We start from the raw sequence: 22,027 nt of genomic DNA, 5'->3' as shown, positions 1-22,027 counted from the left end.
TTACTGCAGTCACATCAAAAATATGAGCTTTCAGAAACCACATTGCAAAGAAATAGGTTTTGATGTCACTGTTGGTGCTACCCAACTTGGAAAACACAGTCAGCACCATGAGTCTTATTTGATCAGTAGCCAAAGACAGTTTTGAATAGTTGCTATCAATAAACAGCCCATAATAAATTTTAGCTGTCAAAAATTATGGAAGAAGTTAAGCATATTTTTGAGAAAATGGCAATCTGCTTGTGGACAATCTGGGCAGACTGGGTATGTTGGATAAAGTATATGTTGTGAATCATAGTTGTTCAACTCTTGAAATAGTCTGGAAGTCTCAGGATTTAAAGCAAGCTGAACAACTGACTATCTTGGAGGAATTCAAGTGTGGCTTTATAATATCTGGTTCAATAGACTGAACTGGGTCACTCTCACTAGCAATTATGTGTTTCACCAAGCATCTGGAAGCTTCATTGATGTTTATATTTTCCTGCAAGTGAAAGAGAAAGAGAGGTTGATTAGTCAATATTAATTACACCATGCTGCATATTTCCTGTGCATAATTAAATTTTTCTCTAGGCAACATCAAAAGTTTCTTTTCCTTAATAAAGAGCTTTTAAAAATTGACTGTATTAAGTAACACTTCCTGTAGTTTTTAAGTTAGTTAAGTTTTTTGTACATTATGATTCATATCTCCTTTAAATTATACACAGAGCTCACTTCAAATTATGCCAAACTCTTGGTGATTTGATTGCTTCAATAAACTAAACAAACAAATGCCAGAAGGGTGTTAAAGACAGATGCCTGAAGTAACACTCCAAAATCCCTATGTTACTGCTTGAATAATGGTTACTCTGATTTTCAAATTAATAATTACCTACCAACAGTTTCAGCCATCAATAGCACTTATTTTTTAAAGCCTTTTCCTCAGTTTCAGGAAGATTTCTGTATACAATGCTCACAATGAAACCTGTGATGAGCCAGATTAATTGAATAAATGATACAATCTCAAGTTATTCACAAAACAGTAAAAAATGTTCTACATCATTTGGAATCCTCACTTATGTTTTGCTGAGACTGAGCTATCTCCAATGTACTGCTTCAGAAGAGCCATATCACCATTGGTTTCATTTGTAAGAAAGAAATTCTCACTCTAGAGGTTTAGAACAAAAACAGGTCTTTTTCTACATGTGTCTTATTTCAACAGCATGTTTAACTTGCAGCAACCCTTATTCTGTTTGTAGAAAAAGCAAAGATGAAACAACCTGATCAGTGAGACCCAGCTCAGCACAGCATATAAAAGAAGCACTAATAATGTGTAAGGATTTTTCTTTAATGACAACCACTGGTATGTTTGGAACAGAAAGTCAGGCTTTCTGGCATAAAAGACACTCTTCTACTCTAGCTATTGGCCTTGATTACTTATTTTATATGACAGGAGATAGAAACTTCACTGTAGCTTCAATCTTCTGAGAAATTGTATCACACCCTTACATACATACATACATACATACATATAAAAATGCATACAAATATATACGTTTATGTATATGCATATACTCCTCCTGGTCCATAAAGATAATGTTTTTACTTGCAGTCTAGGAGTGCCCCAGGTTTCCAAGCTGAATCTGAAGCCTGTTGTACTGAGACCATAAACACCCACGCACACAATGCCATGAAGTCTACCTTCAGCAAATGCTCAGAATCAATTCAGAATGATTAATGAAATAACCTGTAACATTTAATATATGAAACTTTTTTTTTTTTTTGCATGTGTATGTTCAAAAAAGGTCAGATGAGATGTTTCGGTATGAAGTTCAGCTATAAAAGAAAGAAACCAAAGTACATGTGTGTGTGTTTCAGCAGAGATGGTACAATTATATGAAGATCAAAAGCTAAAGTAATGAATTCTGTGAGGCTGATTTCTAACTCCCTTGAAATCAACGGCAAGCTCCACAAACTCCACTGTCCATCCCTCTGCACCACAGTAAGAGCTGAAATCTGGGGATCTAACTGAAAATCTTTATTAGTGACAAGATTTCACAGGTTTCTTCATCTGCACAAGTGAACGTAACTATTTGAAATTTGCCCTGTAAAGAATATCAGTTGGTTGTAAAAAACCAAATCTTCAGACAAGTACACTTACATACTAACCCCTAGAAGGTAATACAGAGCTGGGAATCGGCTCTGTACGCAGATGTTAAAATGTTGCTGTATCACATGGCGCTCTCAGACCAGACAAGCAAATTCCTCAAGCATGCACCAAAAGCCTTTTTCAGAACACTGTGAAATTTTATTAGAAAAAATAGGCAATGAAAAATATCTCTCAGAACTGCTGAAGACAAAACAGATTGCTAAATGCACAAAAATACACACGTAAAAATCATTGCATTGTGTTTTCCTTTATTAACACACCAATAAACTTTTCATTTACCCGTGTGCTGCTTCTTTCTTGGGATGGCAGCATGCATTTTTTCAATAATGTCTTAGTGACTATCTGAGATTGTGCCCAAATTGATTAATGTTCAGATGTATTAACAGAAACCCTCTTTGTCAGAGGCTTAAGGTCAGCATTTTGTAAGAGTGGGAAAGGGAGAAGGAACCCAAGCCCACAAAACCATAAAAAGGTTATAGGTGGACATCCCTCATCCTGACTGGTGATGGACTGGAAGTCCATGTGACACACCTGAGCCTAAATATTCAAAAGAAAAAAGCAATGCTGTTTGATTTCAGCCAGAGCTCAAACCAAAGTGAAATTGGATTATAAAACCTCTTTTTAAACCTCTATAGTTTTTTTGGGGAAGAAAGCCAAATCTGAACATGCAAGTATTGTTTTGACATAAGAAGTCAAAATATTTAGTTTTGGGAATATGAAAACTAAAAGCATTGCTCTTTCTCCTTCTTAATGAAATGGTTTACCAAATGTGACCCATATTCCTTATTATGTTATTAATTGCATTTTGGATTGAGTTTGCTGTTTCCCTGGTAGGTGTCGGCCCAGATCTACTGAATATCTGTAAACTGGGATTAGATACAGATAGAGTCCCCCCTGGCCCTGGCCGTTCCACTTGTAAAGGCTTCCACTTTCAGTCCATGCCCATCTTCCTCTCTACCAGGGCACCATCCCTTCAGATGTGCCTGCTGAAGTTTGTGACTGAGCTCTTACTTCTTCAAGCAAAGTGTGGTGGTTTGCGAGGATCCACTATTCAAAGCATTTGCACCCGTGCCATTAAATTCTGCCTTTGGTTCTACATGAGAGGAAAGGAGTAAAGTGTCCTCTCTGTAGTGTGTGTTAGATCGGAGAGGCATTTTCTTATCCTGAACATTTATATGAACTGTTAAGCTGTGTGGATGAAAATTTCTGCTGGGGTACAAAGTGAGCAAGAGAGGAAGGGTGACTCCAGCAGACAGCACAGCTGGTTTTCCGCTTGTGTCTAGCTCCAGCCTTCTCCCATAGTTCAGATGACAACTGGTACATGGTATGGATGAGGAGTGACATGCTCAGTCACTTGCTGCAAGAAGCCTGTGCTCATGCCAACAAAGGAACTCCTGCTGTCCCAGCTCTATGCCTTGACCGCTTCCTTTCTGATGCTACTATTGCCTTTTGTTACAACCCTAATCCTACGGTGCCTACTCCGTGTCCCAGGTCTATGGATCAGACACGGTTGTATTCTGGTCTGTCTAATGAAATATTGATTTCTGCACCTCTCCTCCTACAGTGTGTTTTGCAAAAAAAAAAAAAAAAAAAAAAAAAATCAATATTCTGCTAGGCAGTGAAGCAGCTGCAGACAGTAGAAGGTGATCTGCTATCCAAACACAGACACCCAGAGACCTGGTAATTTTAGAGAGCAGGAGGTGTTGAAAGGCAATCTAGGGAAGGGCAGAAAAAAAGGAGCAGCTGAAAATTCACCCAACAAATACAAAGAAACCAACAATCAGAGTGTAAGATTGGACAGAGAGGAATAATCACAGACACCCTACTAACTGTACTGAAACATGGAAACAGCCCCAATTATGCCTAAAAATAAAGTTAATTATGTTTCAAAAAAGAAAGAAAATATAGGTGAGACAACAGAGTGAAACGATGTCTTTCAGTGGTTCTGTATGTTGAAATGCCTTAACTTTCATCTCCTTTATAGTTTTTGTTCTACACAAGGCACCACAGGAATTGTGATGATTACTGCAGTTCAGAATGTTTTCTTCCTCCTTTCCTTGCCTCGCTTCACCTCACCTTGCCTTGCCTCATTTTTCTCTTCTCTTCTCTTCTCTTCTCTTCTCTTCTCTTCTCTTCTCTTCTCTTCTCTTCTCTTCTCTTCTCTTCTCTTCTCTTCTCTTCTCTTCTCTTCTCTTCTCTTCTCTTCTCTTCTCTTCTCTTCTCTTCTCTTCTCTTCTCTTCTCTTCTCTTCTCTTCTCTTCTCTTCTCTTCTCTTCTCTTCTCTTCTCTTCTCTTCTTCTCTTCTCTTCTCTTCTCTTCTTGGTTTTACTAACTCCTTTTCATGTTCTGAGCAAATTCTTTAGGTCATACTGAGGGGCCTACTCTGCCTCCTTGGTGGAGCCACTTCTTAACATCAAGATGATCAGGGGTTATCTAGCTCTTGACATGGTACTAGATGCACCTGTAGTGCTGTAGCTTGTTTTCCAGACCGCTCTCAGGGCACTTTTACCTTAACAGTTCTCCAAACACTGGGCAAGGTCTGTCTACCTATACTACTTTTAGGCTGCTATTACTCAGCACTGCACCTTTGACATGTTTATCTTCACAGCATCTTTCTGTGATAGGGAAGTGCTGCTATGGCCATTTGTCAAATGGAGAAAAGCAGAGCCCCAAACAGAGGAAACTGCATGAAACCTGGTCCAGCACATGGTGGCTAGATGGAAAATGGGAGATGGCATAGTTTGAAGCCTTCTCATAACAAGGTGGGAATGCAACAGCTTTTTTTCCTAAGGCTTATGAAAGAGTTTTTACTGCAAGACCAAAAAAGAAGGATCTTGCCCATATCAAGGCACCTTTGTTGCTCTCAGTCCTCTCTTCCTGCTTCTGCTCTACTTCTCATATTGACATTCTGATTTAGTATGCTAGATTTTATGGAACCCTTTCCTGGGCATCTCCCCTTGCCCTGCCCCCTGAGATGCCTAGCCCATTTCTGTGACTTTTGTGCCTCAGTAAGCCCCAGCACCTGAAAGACTATCACAGTCAGTGATGCAAGAACTAAGTTGTGAATCCAGCCCTAAGTGATTTACCCTGCATCAACCTGCCAATGTCTGCCAGAGCAAGGACCTGAACCCAGCTCCTGTGATGACGTCTGACTACTTGAGTCAGTCGTCCTCTTGACCCAATCAAGAAGGAATGCAAAAGTGAAAATCAGCACATGCTACTCTTTATTCTATTAGCAAATAAAGCAAGGCAAAGAAAATAATTCTGAGCTATCTCTGAAAGCCAGAAATGAACACTGGAAGACACAAATAAAATTACAGTTTGCTTTGTATCTTGATCTCTTTCAAATGTGTGTCTTCAAAGGGCACTTTTGGGGAAAGGATAGCAACTTGGGGCAGGGAAGTAGAATTGCATGATTTAAAACCTTTGAACTTATTACTATGGGAAATAATGTCTTAGTCTTGTAACATGACAATCAACAGAAAGGAAAACAAATACTTCATGGGATGTGTCTCAAAGCAGTACACAGGCTCAGCAAGCTTCTTTGCATTCTGGATTGCCTCCTTATCTGTCAGCTCTAATGCAGATGCAGAACATTTAGAACATTCCATTTTTATATATGAAATAAATCCCCTCAGGCTAGACTGACTCTTAGCTCTTTACAAAAGAAAAAAAGCCTTTGCTAGTTTTACGGTCCTGTGTCACTTCCAAATGAAATTTTTTTTCTTTGCCATGCAGATATCTTAGATTTGTTTGTCTGGTTGTTTTCTGGTATAAAACTACTCCTTTTCTATATTTGGGTAGTTTCCTTCTCTGACTGAATCTGATGCTTCTGAGTCTTACCTTGCAAGTCAGGGTGAAGAACAACGTGTATGCAGGCATAGCTACCTAAGATGGGCAGTTGGGGAGGTCTAAGCCATCACCACTTAGAGACATGACCTTAGACTCTACTACTGGAGTTAAAGAAAATCAAGTTCCCTTAAGTAAATATTTACAAATTCTGAATTATTCAGGTATTAGATGGAAACCTAGTGATAATCACATAGTTTCTACATTTTATTTCTATAACACATTAAAATCCAGGAGCAGGGATATGACTTTCAAGATGTTTTAACCTGCACTACCCTGGAGCAAGGAATCTGAGGGAATGGCTCCACATGCTCCCTTAGCAGAGCTCCCAAGGAAACTGCTGGCAGCAGAGTCTTATTAAGATGCTGTGCCATACTGGTGTGGTTGTGTTTCTTAGAAATATTTTCTAAGGTTCTGTGTAGTGAGGTTGGTTAGATATTTTTGAAGGGAATTAAGAAGACAGTGTAGGAAGATACACACCCCTATCCGGGTCTGGCAGTGCCAAATGTATTGCTTTGGTTTCAGTTACCAGATCAGCAGATTAGCTACAGTGTGTCAGCCTAATTCAAATACATGTCCAAACCTCATTTGTCTTTACGGAAATTGAAAACACATATTGTGTTCCTCTGCAAGGCTACAGTATAACTTGTTTTTTTCAAGTTTCATAATAATTGTCCAGTCAGAAGAATTGGTGATTTAGACAAGGGATAGTAGAGCTTGTTTCATGCACAGAACACACTAGTAAGACGAGCAGAATTTCTGTCCTTGCTTTACGGAAGAAGAGGTGGATCAGAGGAAAGAGTGACTTTCTGAAGGCCACCAGGTAGATCAGTGACACAGACCTCCTAGTCCAGTGTTTGGGTGCTATGACACACTATGGACTGTCTGTCAGACAAAAGCTGGAGAAAGGACGTGTTATTATCCACTATTCCTAGAGGAGGAAAGATTCTGTAACTTTTTCCTGGTCCAAATAGGATGTGTCCACATAGCCCAGAGACTCAGTGTTCATTCAGTCTGCCAGCCACAATGGTCAGCAGAAAAGGAGCTGTGTGCTTAGCCTAGTTTGGCAAGGATCTGAAAAGCAGAGCTACCAGTCCTTCTGGGCAATTTGGGCAAAAAGTGAATGTCTTTTCACCTAATTCTGTATGGCTGACAGCAGAATTACAGCAGGGGAAGGGGGAACTCAGGCATAATCACAGCACAGCTATGGTCAGTTGTAAGATATTTGAAGTTATTTCTGAAGTAGGTATTTTCAAGAGCATTTAGTTTTGCCTGACTTGACTGTTTTGATGCATAAATTCCATTTTCATTATAAAGTGATAATAAGCTTGAAATTGCTGCTTTTCTAATCCAAGTCAAAAGCTCACCTCTTTGAACTAGGAATAGTGGTGAAAACAGTTTAAAAGCTTGGAAATGTGAGTGGAGCTCTCAGCTACTCTGGCCACATGCTGGATAATTAAATGTGTGACAGGAAGGAGAAATTTCCTTCCTTTAAAAAAATGCATCTTTCACAATAGTTCTGGTAATAAGATTTATTAAAGAATTTACTCTTAAGTGTTATTTCATGACTATCTGGGGATGTGCCTTTCAGACTGCAATCAATATGAACAAACCAAATAACCATACGTAAAAGAGACCAGGCTATCCACTGGATGTATGGTGATGTGCGCAACTTATGACTCTACTGCGTTGTGCTGTTGCCCAACAAGGCCCTTCTTACATTGCAAACCATCAGAACAGATTCTTCTATCTTTGTAGGGAGCAGAAGATCGGAACAGGCTGAGTATTTTCTTTAGATTAATGTAAGAATCAAAACTAATATGTGAGAATGCATTAGGCAGCTCAAGTGTTTTATATTGAAGCTGTTAACTTAAGAAAAACAGCACCAGAGAATAATACAGTGATGTTTTTTGGTGTAATCTGCCAGTGCTACAGACAAAAATTTCAAGCTATTGACAGCTTGAAATATGGTAGGTACATATATAGCATACTACTTTCCGCAAGGCAACCAGAACTAAAAGATGTATTTTTATAAGTAATCACCTTTGTTTTTCCAAAATGCATAAATCATACTCAGTTTGCTCTGAAGGCTATAACGTTTCCAAGCACGTCTCCAGAAAACCTCTGGAGATCTAATTATTCCAGGATACCACAAAAAAGAGTTATTACTTATTTGAACTCCTAACACTGCTAGCTGCAATATGATGACTTCTTTCTCAGTATTATTCTGCTTCAGAAAAGAATTTCTATTCTCTATAGCAAACATAGCTAGGTTTTTACTTTCCCCAGACCCAAGTTCAATTATTTAATATGCCCTAGGCTGAAAGAATACCAGATACATGTAACATCCAGTATTTTAAAATAGCAGTAATAATAACTTGTTTAGAAAAAACGTGTAGGGTTTAGTTCAGAACTTAGACCAAGTGGGGAAATTATTCTGATCTAACTTAGCCTAAATGTTGCGATTCTACCCTCTTTAGTGGACTTACTCTTCTTTGCATCATTTTCAAGTCAGGAGCCTCCAATTCTGGGTGGAAATGAAGTGTGGGGATTGCAGAATAACAGATCCTAGCCTTTAGTCTATAGCAGCAGAGAACAGACTGGTAACAGTCATGTGTCCTCAACTCCCACTACTCCCTTCACAGTGGCTTTTGAAGAGAAGTCTTGTCAGATGGATTTCTTTCTGTTCCCATGTGAGTGCACTGGTAACATGAGGACTGCTTGGCTGGCAGTTATTTCTGAGTTACATAAAATAAGAATCTCGATATTTCCTCTGTTTGAAATAACTCAAAATCTTAATTCCATGTGGCCCAGAAAAACTTGGACTGAATTTTCTCCTGTTGTGACTTTTTAAAACTTTAATTGTCCTTTACACTTCCATAGTTCTGCCTAAGACAGGCTCCATCACCACAGTAAAACCTCTCTGCCATTTTTGAAATGGTGCATTCATTCTCTGCCATGACCTGCAATGGCCCTTGGCACAATAAATATGGTTGTTCTTTTTAAGAGGTGGACAGGTGCTTGCTGGGAACTGATGTATGGAGTTCACGGTACAGATTCCCTTCTCGTAGGCCAAACAGCAGTGACCAGCTGCATGGCTTTGTTGAGCCAAACCTAGAATAATGAAACTATGTGCCTGTGTCCTTTAAACAATGGTCAATCCTGTTCCCTCTCATTCTCTTTGAAAGTCTTTCAGATACCGGCATTTTAAATCAATCTGTTATTCATTTCTCTCCACATGATTTTTGCAGTGATTTTGCCCTCAGGTCTTAGCTTTCAGTGAATTGGTTATTGTCCCCAGGAAATGTAGACTCACGTACATGACAGAAATGAAAAAAAAAGTGATTCTGAAGAAAACAGCCATATACAGTGTTACACATCACTGGTGAACTGGATCACAAATACTTGCAACCAGATATTTCATGTTATTTGTGGTCTGAAAGACAGTTAGACGCCTAATAGAATATTGAAAAGGGGCAGAATATGTAGTTCTTGTACAAATAACAATAATTTGTCCTGTAATAATCCCCTCAACTCTCCACATTTTCTTCTTGTAACTGCTATTCCAAATGCTTTGCTCCCTAGGCTTTCTTTTTTTCCTGAAATAATTAGCTTTCTGCCATAATTATCAGGAAGAAGACGATGTAAGAGACCTTGGCCTCTTTGTTAACCAGAACTAGACACTGTCCATAGTCAAAGTTTGGTTATCGTAGAGAGGAACACTGGATTCTGGTGGCCTCATCCAGCAGAAATCAGCGGAGACCCACAGACCTGAATTCAAACTAGGTCCTGACCATGCAGGAATGAGAAGTACCCTGTTTGTAGAGCCTGATAATTTACACACTGACCTAGACCAAAATGTCTCCCTAAAAATGGCATTTTGAAGAAACGGTGACTAGTTTTGAGACCCATTCGGTAGGAAATTTTGAGACCCATTCGTTACATCTGCTGGTTACAAGTGAGACTTCTTTGAAATATTAATGCTTAAAGAAGGAGTTAAGTCCAGAAAAGTAAAATACAAATATACACTCCAAAGGTTCTTAACTTTCATAAAGTGCTTAAAAGAAATTAAACAACTGAATGTAGCATTTTTGCTTTCAGTCTACGAACAACCTAGGTCAAGCCAGAGCCAAACTGTTTACGTTTAAAATGTCCAAACATTCCCCAGAGCTGTTAGTGGTGACACCAGCTTTCATAACTGGAGAATACAATAAACACAATATCCATTGAGCTGTTGTGTTCAAATCAATATTTCACATGTCAGCTCTCCAAACCTTGCATGCACTGAGATTATCTGAGAAATCTCAAACTGATATACCGGACCACTGTACCTTGGGCCTTTATACTCTGAAAGTCCCAGTGCCCGTTCTGCTTTTTATCTCCATTTTCTTATAGGCACCCAGGAAATCTGTACCAAGGCAAGGAACTGAACCTCAGAGCAGCTCGTTAGGCTCTTTGACCACTGATCTTTCCTTCCTCCCCAGATATGTGATTTTTTTGAAAAGGCTTTTGAGAATAAAAGTTTATAAGAGTAAGCACGGTACAAGCGCTACGATAGACCGACTTTTTTTCTGGAATGTAACACAATAAAGCTATTGTCTCAAATCAGCATTCCTCAAGCAAAGTGGTTATATAAATATTTAGAGATAATATTCACTGTTAAGAATTATGAAAAATCATAGAATCATAGAATAGTTTGGGTTGGAAGGGACCTTTAAAGGTCATCTAATCCAACCCCCAAAATATCCTCACATCATTCATAAGAGGTAGCTTTTGTGCCTTGCCAAAGGTCATCTTTCTCCCCAGGCTATTACGCAGTACGTTGTTGACCAGTTACATACTTTACTGCTGGCCTATCGTATTAGAGCAGCTGCATTTCAGAACGTTGCATATAATTTGCTTTGCAGTAAAAGACCTAAAAAAAAGAAATGTATTAATTTACAAATTCACCTTTAATTAATTCCACCAAGAGAGGAGCATTGCAAGGTACACATTTTGACCGAGTGAATTATTTTAGGAACCAATTTCTCTGCACTTGGAGAAACGTTTAAAAAGAAATGGAAACATTACCTTGGCTGATGTTTCAAACCAGCCCACGAACCCATTCTCTTTGCAGAACTGATCCATCTTGATGCCGTTGTTCATAAGAACATCTATTCCCTGGTCGCATTTGTTTGCTAAGAGGACTGTTGGCACAGGTTTGCCATTTGGAAGAACCAACTTAGAGTCCAAATCCTCTTTCCATTTTGTCACTGCTTCAAATGTTGCAGGTCTTGTAACGTCAAAGACAATAAATGCCCCCATGGCTTCTCTGTAATATACCCTGGTCATGTTTCCAAATCTTTCCTGACCTGTGATGAAGAAAGTAGGAGGGGAAAAAAACCACCACATGGTAAAAATCACTGCTTCCAATCCAGGTCAATATTTCACATAGCAGGATTTCTAAGAGGACATTACTGAAGGGAGGACTTCATTTTGTAAGTCTCTGGAAAGATACACTGTCTAAATAACGATAAGTACCATGCAAGAAAATATATCATGAAAAAGAACTTTTAAAGCAAACACCCAAGGAAATGTAATAACTTTATGACAAGCTTGAACTTCTGTGTACAGTCTTATTAATCATCGAGATTTCTAGGTCTGTGGACAGTACCAAGGGTCTTGGTATACGTTATAGGAATTTAAACAGGAGTCACAAAAAATCTAGGTACCAGATTGGAAGCTCCTTAATACTATGGTATTTTGCGGGAAACGTAATACAGCTGGTCTGCTCATGCACAAAGACCATCCTGCATATTCTTATGCAAGTGATAATAATCAACAGTAACATAATTAAGCTCTGGAGCCATACCAGGCACTATTATGAATTTGCTTTTACTGGTAAACTAAAACACAGAGGTGAGAAAGGTGAATTTAAAGCCTTACAAACATGTAAAGCGTTCTGCAAAATAGCACAGCAGTAGCCATACGAAGAGCTGTATTGCTCCGCTGAAAAGATCTGGGAGGAGGCATTTCACACTAGATCTGTTCAGAAGCTTTATGGTTTTATTTGCTGAATTCAAAGTGTTTTCTGGGAACTTACTTATAGTGTTTTGTGGGCTAACAATATGTTATTATATTCAAACATGGTCATTTGTAAATATCTACCATTTTGTATGATTAAGAGTGTAAAAATTAACACACCTGATGTCAGGATGTGGTATGTTCATCAGGTGTGGGTTTGTTAATATATATGCTGTTTTCATGGGAACTTTGAAAAAATGTTTCCATGAATGGAAATAAATTACACAGAATTTTTCTTGAACTGAAAAAATAGAATTTCCATTGAGGTATACTGCTGAGCTGTGATCTGAAAAAGAATTATAAATTCCTGAAACATCTCACGACAGCAGTCTTTAAGCAAGACAACTCTTGTATTTAACCATATGCTTCCATAGCTGAGAAAAGGTGCTATAGGCAACATTCAATGGAAACCCATTTCTAGCCTTATTTTCTCAATGTGCATAATTCTGAGTAGGTTAGGAAAACAAGACGACTGGCAGTCTGCCTCTGACCCTAGGAAGGTTACCTGTGGAGCTTTTATCTGATGGAAATAGTGCTGTCAAATGTAAGGCTGGGTTGAGAACTGAAGAGTGCTGATTACTGGGCATCTAGACCATGCAGTTTCATTTAATGGAAATAGCACTGAACACACTTATGGGGTCAACACCACCTGTTTGTGATGTTTATCTCTGGTTTTATGCACTAGCTCTTGCAGCAAGGAGAAAGGCATTCACGTGATACAGAAACCAAAAGTGAATGTCTGTCTTCTCCAAATTCATGTTAGATTTTTTTTTCACCTTAAACAAACACTGTGTCCCGTTGATAAAGCAAGATAGAAATACATCATTTCTGGGAAATATGAGGTCATACTGAAAACTTCTTATGGCTATGCTTTATTAAAATGTCTTATGATTCCTATCAGTGGGCTAATCAGATGAACGGCTAAGTCATGTGTTATTCAATAATCTCCTTGTTGAGCATTTTTTTTTCATCTGCAAGAAGGTACCTTCAAACAAAAGTCAAGATCTGATTTGGAAACTTAGCAGTGAGGCAAGTAGCAACATATACAATCAGCTTTTGATGCAGATTGTATTTCAGTGATACTTTACACTCATGCAAAGTTCCTGAGATGCTTGCACTGTAGGTGAGATGTACACGATGTAAGAACAGTTAAACTTGGGCCTTACACTTATTTATTGGGACACATATCTCTAAGATAGGTGGGACATGTTGTCATAAGAATGTGAATGAAATTCTTAATTTGCAGCATAATGCCATCAAAAACAATCAAAGTTAGAGGAATTTTAGAGGATATTAGAGGAATAAAAGGCTGGTATGATGTGACCTTCTGGCTAGTAGTGGCCCACAAAGTTCTGATAAAAGGTATGACACTGATTCCTCCTCCTGCTTCCACCTGCTTCTGCAGATACCTAGGTTTTTCACTGCACAGAAAAGCCACCGTGTTTGTAAAAGCAGCTTTATGCAGGAGGACAGTGCTCACTAATTTCCATTATCAATCACTTCAGAGAAGGAGAAAGAATGGAGTTGCTGGCTGAATAAAGTGCCCAAAGCCTTTCTGAGGTGGTCTTTTTCCCCATCAGTTGCAATTAATATATGAGCATACTTGGCATAAATAAGACATGCAACTCTGAATGGAAAAAGGTGGTTTGTAAACCACAGACTTTTAGTTTTATGTCATTTGCATAATGACTTTATTTTTATTTAATTTAATTGTGAAAAAAGAGATCTCTATTGTTTTTATTGTGCTTGGAGAGCTAAATACTGTGTCTAAGGATCCAGGAGGACTCTTTTTTCCAAAGATTCTCCCTTGTGTGAACAAACACCTATCTTAATAGATGAGGTTCCTAAAATTTTTTTATTTAGCACAATTACTCATGAAACTAGGCACTGTTTGATATATTAAAGGTGTCAGAATCTGGCCTTAGGTTTTCAGCAACACAATGGCTTAGACAGTAATTAGGTTAGAAAATAGATCAACCATTAGCTATTCAGTGGTATCTCGCAGGCAGCCTTGAACAGTAGAATCTGCTTTGCAAGAAGAACTAGGGAAGATGGGTTTTGCTTTTCACTCGAAGGGTCAGAAACTTGTGAAATGTTTGTTTGATCCGGGCGATTGTACTTCACTGCATCCCTTGCAAGGCCATTGGTATCTGGCATCAAACCCCACGAGTCTGATGGCCTTTGCTTAGGTTCCAAAAAATTAACTGCTTGTATCTAAGATGAGGATTTCTTTGTGCCCTGAGATGGAGAAGAGATATCTAGAGGTCATCTTCTCAGGAAGGATAGACATTTAAGAGTGGTCACATAAGCTTCATTATGGAGGTATTTAATCTCTATGCTCAACCCCCGGGTGAGCCCAGGTTGAGCAGCTTATACTCAGATGGTGCAGTACAAGGTGTCTAATTGTTAAACCAGATGAATCCTACTCCACTTTGAAGTGAAGCCAGTGAGACCAAGGTGCCAAAGCAACAAGTTTTCCATTAAAGGGGAGGACTCCCTGTCTGAATGGCACCTGCCTGCACATTTATCCCGATCTCAGCGGCACCTTTGCAGCAGGAAAAGGTGTAATGTCATGGACTTAAAGCAATCAACAGCTGAATTTTCATACTGTATAAAAATGCACTCCACATAAATTTGCCAACGTCACTTGTACAGAAATCTACAATTTCCACTAACCACTATCATCTCTGATAAAGTTCTAAAAACTACTGATAAAGTGGTAAAACTCAGATAATTTCCACCATCTCACTCACAATATCTGAAATACAATGCAAAATAAAAATTGATTAAAACTGCCTAATGCCCAACGGGTTTTACGTCTTGTCACCATACCTCATCCTAAGAGGCAAAAACTTCTGGGAACCGTCGTGCTTTACAGAGGGCCTTTAGCCAACACTGAGAAGCTGGAATTTGTGGGGAAGGTTTAAACATTTTTTACCTTTCAGTTCAAAATAACTTTCAGAATTTTCACTCTCGAATTCAAGTCATTGTCTTTATGGATTGACACTCAAGCCAGCCTTGAGCTGGTGTTCACCACCCCAGAATGTGGAAAAGCAGGCTGCACACAGGATCAGGCCTACAGATCCCACAGCAAATCTACACTGAAATAAAACCACCGCAGCAAGGGGCTTATTTATGTTTGCAAAACAATAATTTCAAGGTAACTTAGCCGAGAAATCACCATGGCTATCTTATTTATGCATATGTACTGCAATGCTTAGCAGCCACTAAAAGCCTAAACCGCAGAGGATGTGCCTGGCATTAGGGAACGGTCCGTTTGCTCCTTCTGGAGCATAACAGGCTTAAAAACTTTGAAACTGCAGAGACGTTTGCCTGTATCTGTGCAAAGACGGCTGTTGCCGAAGGTGAGAGTTGCAGGGAAAGGAAAAGAAGTTGTTCTTTCCCCACTGGTGGTGTGTGGAGGTCACCAGTGCATTGGTCCAGCTCTTCATGAGATCCCATCCAGCCTTGTAAGAGCAAACCAACGTATTTTTTATATATTGGATATATTAATATCCATATAATGGATAATACAGCCCACACGTAACGTCAGGAGGGATAACAGTGGTGCTGGCACAGCCGTGAGGGAGTGGCAGGGAAGGGGAAGGCTCCGAAGTGCTCGCTCTGCCCTCCCCGCACTGGCAGAGCTGCTCCCTGCAGTAAATCTGCAGCTAAAACCGGTCTTCAGAGCGATCTCAGGGCTGTGTGGACATGAAACACGGACAGTAGCACTGAGAGCAGCCTCGCCGAGAAATGAAGAGCAAATACTCCCGGATCTGGTGTCTGCAATAGTTGGTTTCTTCAAAAGCGGTCCCAGCCTGCACCCGCAGGGCCACCCCCGCCACAGCAGCTCTGTGCAAAAGGTGATTGAGTTTCTTTTAAGGCTTTCCTTCTAACAATCTCTTAATGAATTTAAAGGACACTCACGCAGAGATAGCAGAAAAGGAAATTTAAAAAAATTGACTGATGAGCAAGATTTAAAGACGTATGACACAGCAGTAGAGGTGATGGCTCACTTTAATGGGGGCGTGACCACCAAAACTGAGAATTTTATGACATTCAATGAAATAAAATGGAACTGTTGGGAGGAAATTAAAGACAAGGAGAATTTTACCATGTATATCTCCTTCCACACACAACAGTGAAAATTCAGTCGCTTGAAACTTTAGGCACTTCACTGGATCAGACATAAATTCATAGATTTTGATGCCAGTGTGTTATTACAGATACCATTATAAACCATGACGTTTTGTCCAATCATTCCTGTCTAACACCCATAGCCTCAGGAATACATTAACTGGTAAAAAAACCAAAGTCAATGTAATAATATGTGATGCAGAACCTACCTTATCCATGAATTTTTTTTTGTAATGCTCAGTTATCATCATTGCTCAGCATTTATCTCTCATCTAAATAAATGCAGTTTCACCTGCATAAAATGCATTCATAAATGTTATGAATTTTCACATTCATAAAATGCATTTAGCTATTAGGTCTTACTATAGTTTTGTTCAACAAATTAAAGAATACAGAAAAATATGTTACAGAAATATAAACTACATTTAACTATGAAATGTGGTGGCACCAGATGAACCAAATTTGCTTTTTCTTCTTACATCTGTAAGGGTAAACAAGAGTAAACTGCTTGGTCACTCCTCCCATGAAATCACCAGGTATGTAAATCCTACTAATAATATAGATAAGCTTGATACTAGTTTTATTCAAAACATTTCTGAGAAAATTATTTCTAGATTGTTAAGCAATTTATTACCCACTGATCCAGACAGTGAAATGCAAGGAAGAATACACATTATGCTTAGTAGTAAGCTCACTGGCTGTATAATGGAGGGGGAGGAGAGGATGTAAGAAACAAAAATGGTGCCTAATATATATACCTATATATATATATACACACAGACATATATACTTACATATTTATATATAAATACTGATATGAAACATTATTGCTACATTTGCAGTATTTGCTTCAATTCAAGATGTCCTGAATGCTAAACCAACATCCTTCAGCTTGGCTAGAGACCGGAAATCCATTGCTTTACCCCCAAAGCTAAACATAACCTAATAACAGAGATTCTACCAAAAGAGAGAAGATGTTCTGAGACCAGATATGTTATTTTCCTCCCTCTTATCTTCACATATTTGTGTTTTGCAAGTGGTGATACATGACCAACCACAGCCAGGATAAAACACTTCCATTCCCTCCATATTTCCAATCAGTTTTACTTCGTTTTCATTTTTAAACGATTTTTCCCACCAGCTTTATTCATGGTAACTTCTATGCCAGCACCACCCTGATCTGAATCCAGTGTGCTGCTTACAGAACTTATTTTCTGTGTACAGCCATCGACAGCTAAAGCTCCTTACACAGAAGTCATTAAAACTGAGACAGCAACTCTTTTTATTATGGGCCACTGTCTTGACCTTCACAGAGATGCTTTGAATTGAGCAATTCATACGAAATTTAGTACTATGCTGTAATTCTCTCTGTCATGTGTGATAACTCGGAAAGCATGCTAGTCATTCAGTACTACAACTTGGTGTAATTGCTTCTGCAGCCTGACTGAAAGCTACATCATATGATCCGCCAGCACATGATTAGCAGTGTAATAAATCTCTGAAACAAGGCATGCAAAATACATTCTTTGAGTCCCTGATGCATGCAGAATTTACTATTAAATTCTTCTTCTCATGCAGAAAAGTTTTGCTGGGTGTGTGTGTATTTATTGTTTTAATTGGTCACTGGTGAGCAATAAAAGCAATGCTTTCCCCATTATTCCAACTTTTAATAAAGAAAATTGAGCATATACATATTTAACATCATAAAACCACAGGACTATACCGATGTGTAAAAAAAGCTGAAGTTATGCACGTTTTGCATAAAGCAGTGCTGTTGCATAAGTTTTAGTACCTTGGTGCCAAATTCAGAGCTCAGACATGAGGCGGCTAAGAGCAGAAGAAAGGCACTCCCTCCGCCGATAAGAATGTCAAGAATTTTCTCATTTCACTAGTTTTACTCTGTGCCGTTCCAGACTATATCACTGAACCCGCAGCTCAGGCCACAGGCTGGCATAGTCGCCTAACAGCTGATATAACCTTTACCTCTATTCCCTACTTCTCAAATGCAACTTCTTAATTTAATTGAGTTTTTAAAACGCCCTCCTTTCTGCTGTGAGCTATGGTGTTATAGCTGTACTTGGATTCCTGCATACACTAAATGAAAAATGATTACCTATAGCATATGCCACCAAGATGAACTTTTGTTTTGTGGGCTGAATCAAAAATTATTAATTCCTAGTGGGGGGGGTGGCAAAAACAAGGTGTGGGTTTAACTGGGAGCCAAACACAAAAACTCCGAAGCAGTGACAGCAACAATGTCAAATCCTGTATGTTTTAATTATGTAAGCATGCACGGCTAGATGAACTTCTTTATTCTTTTTCTCCTCGCACAGAGTAAATTATCTTTTTTTGCTTGATGTTAGAATAAGGACAAGTAAACAGGAGTAAATACATTTTTAACAACCAGGATTATTGCCAAATAGAAACACTTCTCTTTTGAAAGCATGACAGAAGTTGTTTACATTCCATTGGGCCGAAGGAAGAAGGTAGAAGAGAGAGGAGGAAGGTCGAAGGAGAGGAAGAAGGAATGTATTTTGGTAACGTAACTCAGTGGCACTTTGTCCTTATTTTTTAAACTATAAAAATAATTTTAACCACGTTATTGAATCCCTCATCTCTTCCAACAAATTACATAGATGTAACAGGAAATTTTTGTTAGTCTCCCTCCCATCACAGGGATCTGTTCGTTTAATGAGGCAAATGGAACAGCAGCAGCCACAGGGGAAGAGCTGGGGCATTTGGAGAGAAGTGCCCGCATCCTCGCACGTGTCTAAGGGCTTGGGAGAAAAATCAGACAGGGTAGGTTTCACTCTGACACCCCTTGTTTGGGGGTCTGCTGGCTTTAAGGAAACTCCAAAATTTCAATATTTTCTCTCCTCTACCTCCTCTCGCTCACCGCATAGGCACTGGCCACTTTCCAACTTAAAGATTAGTACAAATGAATTTGGGTCTATATTTTGTATGGTCTCTGGATGAGTTACGGAGCAAAGGGTTCTCCTCTGTACTCACCTGCAATATCCCAGAGCTGCAGCCGTACCACAGTCTCAGCATCCCAGCTCAGCACCTTCAAGGCAAAGTCCACCCCGATGGTGGCCCGGTAGTGGGGGGAGAAGTTCTGGTGGACATAACGTTTGATGATGCTGGTTTTGCCCACCCCCAGGTCGCCGATCACCAGCAGCTTGTAGAGGTGCTCCTTCTGATTGTGCTTCTGCATCGTTCCTGTGGCTGCGGCTGCTCCCTGCGAACTGATTGCATGCTCTGCCCGAGGAATCCTGCCAGCCCGAGGGGGAGAGAGGGAGTGAGGAACCGGGGAGGGAAGGAGAGAAGGTAGGTGGAGGCTCCTTCCCTTTGCACGGAAGCAGGATCACCAGGTCCGGCGGGCAGCCCTGCTGGGAGATGAAGTAAGCAAAGGCCTGGGGGAAGAAAGTCTCCCAGAAAGTGTTGTGCGTGTGTGTGTAAAGGTCAGCACGAGGTGTGTCTGGGATTAGTCTGGCTACTAAAGACTGCAGGAAAATTCATGCAACCGTCCTGCTCCCTGTTTCGCGCCTCGCTGGAAGGACAATGTTTCTCTTGTGCACAAGTTTTACATACTCTGTTTTAATCACTGTCTTCTTGGTGGTAATGTATCACCCTGCGCTTGTTTCCAGGCGTCTTTAAAATGCCATCTACTGCAAAAAAGCAGAAATCTCCTTTCAGAGGTTTCACGCCTCCATTTAAGTGCAAAAATTAAACCAGTGTGACTTTAACTTTGGATGTGATCTGGTTTTAATCGATGTAAGTCAGTGCGAATGCAGTTATATCAGGAGAAATGGCAGTTATAGCAATATAAAGCATCTTTACATGTGTCCACACTAGGAGTGCTGTATGAATTTAATTGTAGCAGATAAATATTCTTAAATTTCATTGACATAATTGTGATTGTACCTATAAGCATGCTCACATCTGCTGAATGCAGCACACAGCTTATGCTTGAGTTTTTTCATACAACTGGACTCCAAAATGTAAAACATCCAGATTTACCCCATAGCTCCGATAATCAGAAGTTATGAAAGCATAACAGAATTACAGCATATGAATGCCAGTGTCTCAACAGGCCTCTGTTTTCCAAAATAAGTGGTACCAAACTTGCAAACAATTGAACACATTTGAGTAAATCATTCCACTGACATGACTGACCCTATATTTTAAACGAAGAACACAGTGACAGTTTCAACTTGGCAGCTTAGCTGGACACCCCTATCCATTACCTAGAGGTGTTTGAGTCTTTTAAGAGTTTTGATGGCAAAGCCCCAGAATTTTAATATTCTGTGAAACTCATCCATGAATGATTTTTACATTTATTGATGATCTTGATAAAATGCAAACACATTTTACACTTACTGAAGTATTATTTGATGGTGTCCTTATCCAAATGTGCACTGAAATGGCATTAGAAACTTGTAATCTATCCAAAAAGCTGGATTTTAGTAGACAAAGAATTCAGAACACTTATGTTATGCAATCTTTTATAATCAGTCTTTAAACTCAAACTTTAAAGTTTGTATATTTTCACACACAGAAGTGGAAATGGGTAGTTTGAGGAGAAAAATGTCTTATTTTCCTTGAAACTTTTAATTTTTAATACGATGCTTTTTTTCAATAAGTTATTTTATTAATCTTTCCAAAAACAAGCTGTAGTTTTTATCCTTCTGTTTGGAGAGAACATTTTAAAGGGTTTAGCTTTCTTAGTTAACAGACATCATAAAAGACTACAATTTGAGAAGCAAATCAGTTCATTCCAATCAGTTACTAACTTTGCATGATTCAAGCTTATTAGTATTGCTACTGGTAGTGTGTGGTCTGTGAATCTTACCTTCCCGGCGCTCCTGTTTCCAGAGAGTATCCAACGCCCGAGCACTTCTAAGCACTTAAAATTCCCCTCTAAAGTTGAAGATTTCTTATTTTAGAGGTTAAAAAAAGAACAGGCAGAGAGGGTTTAGCAATTTAGCAAACTACAAAATTTGTGTTTTGGATGAGGTTGAAATTATATCTGATCTCGTATTCTTCTTTGATGATGGTCAATGCTCAAAGAACAGTGCGTGGAAGATCACTGTGAGCAGATATTAGGTAGGTCTTAGGACCTTAGGAGGTCTTAGGCTATTAGTAAGTGGTGTTAGAGATTGGCCTACACCCAGAAGCATGAGGCTTTACCTCTCTTCCAAAGTTTTTGTTAGCATTAGCTTTAATAGCTCTGGATAATCGTGTTACTTGTTTAAGTTTCCAGTTCTTCTTTGAACCTGGCTAAATTCTTGGCCCCAGCAACACCCTGGTACAATGAGCTCCTCACAGGCTGAATCAAGGTCACTCCGGGATGGTGGTAGGGCTACAAGCGAGGCGTCCAGCACGGTGTTCAGCTGCGGAGCGGGCGTGCAGGAGGCTTCACTGCATTGAGAGCGACGATGCACTGAGCTGAAGTGAAGCATGGACTGAACTGTCCTGCTGCGTGAAAGATGTACCCAGATCTCCTAACTCCACAGTGAACTGGCTCTTACAGACACCGTCTGCTGAACGCTCCTGGGGCAGGATAAGGCCCTAAGCCCTGCCTCGCTCCATCTTTTCGGAGGAGTGTTGCCAGGTCCTGAGCTATGCGTCTGTACTGGTCTGGCTTCACTGGCACCTGAAGGCCGCGGGGCAGGGAGGTGTGGCTGCATGGCTCCTTTGCAGCGCTGCTGCAGGAATAGCAAGCACTGCCATGCGGGAAGGCAGATAATTGTGGCTCGTCATGTCTTAAGCGATCCCTGCAAGACTTGTTTGTCGACGCCAGCTGATCCTTCAGGCACACAACCAGGTTACTGC

At 39.7% G+C, this 22,027-nt stretch overlaps 1 protein-coding gene across 2 annotated transcripts; it reads right to left on the bottom strand.

The window, feature by feature from the left end:
* Positions 1–325: 325 nt before the first annotated feature.
* Positions 326–21,525, bottom strand: RAB38 (RAB38, member RAS oncogene family; the record flags this gene model as incomplete). 2 transcript variants are annotated; one of them, XM_082004329.1, is made up of 4 exons in its annotated part: positions 326–478; positions 11,063–11,343; positions 19,202–19,464; positions 21,497–21,525. In XM_082004329.1, 3 exons carry the CDS (start codon positions 19,404–19,406, stop codon positions 326–328), a joined length of 639 nt encoding a protein of 212 aa, XP_081860455.1. The 2 variants fall into 2 exon arrangements, with proteins under 2 accessions (XP_081860455.1, XP_081860454.1); XM_082004328.1 differs by lacking the exon at positions 21,497–21,525 and having other exon boundaries at positions 19,202–19,406.
* Positions 21,526–22,027: the final 502 nt, after the last annotated feature.

The sequence above is a fragment of the Phaethon aethereus genome (assembly GCF_964289735.1).
Source record: "Phaethon aethereus genome assembly, chromosome: 1".
In the NCBI taxonomy this organism is placed as follows: domain Eukaryota; kingdom Metazoa; phylum Chordata; class Aves; order Phaethontiformes; family Phaethontidae; genus Phaethon; species Phaethon aethereus.
Note: the sequence above shows the minus strand (reverse complement) of the source record. Positions and strands in the feature narration are given on the sequence as shown.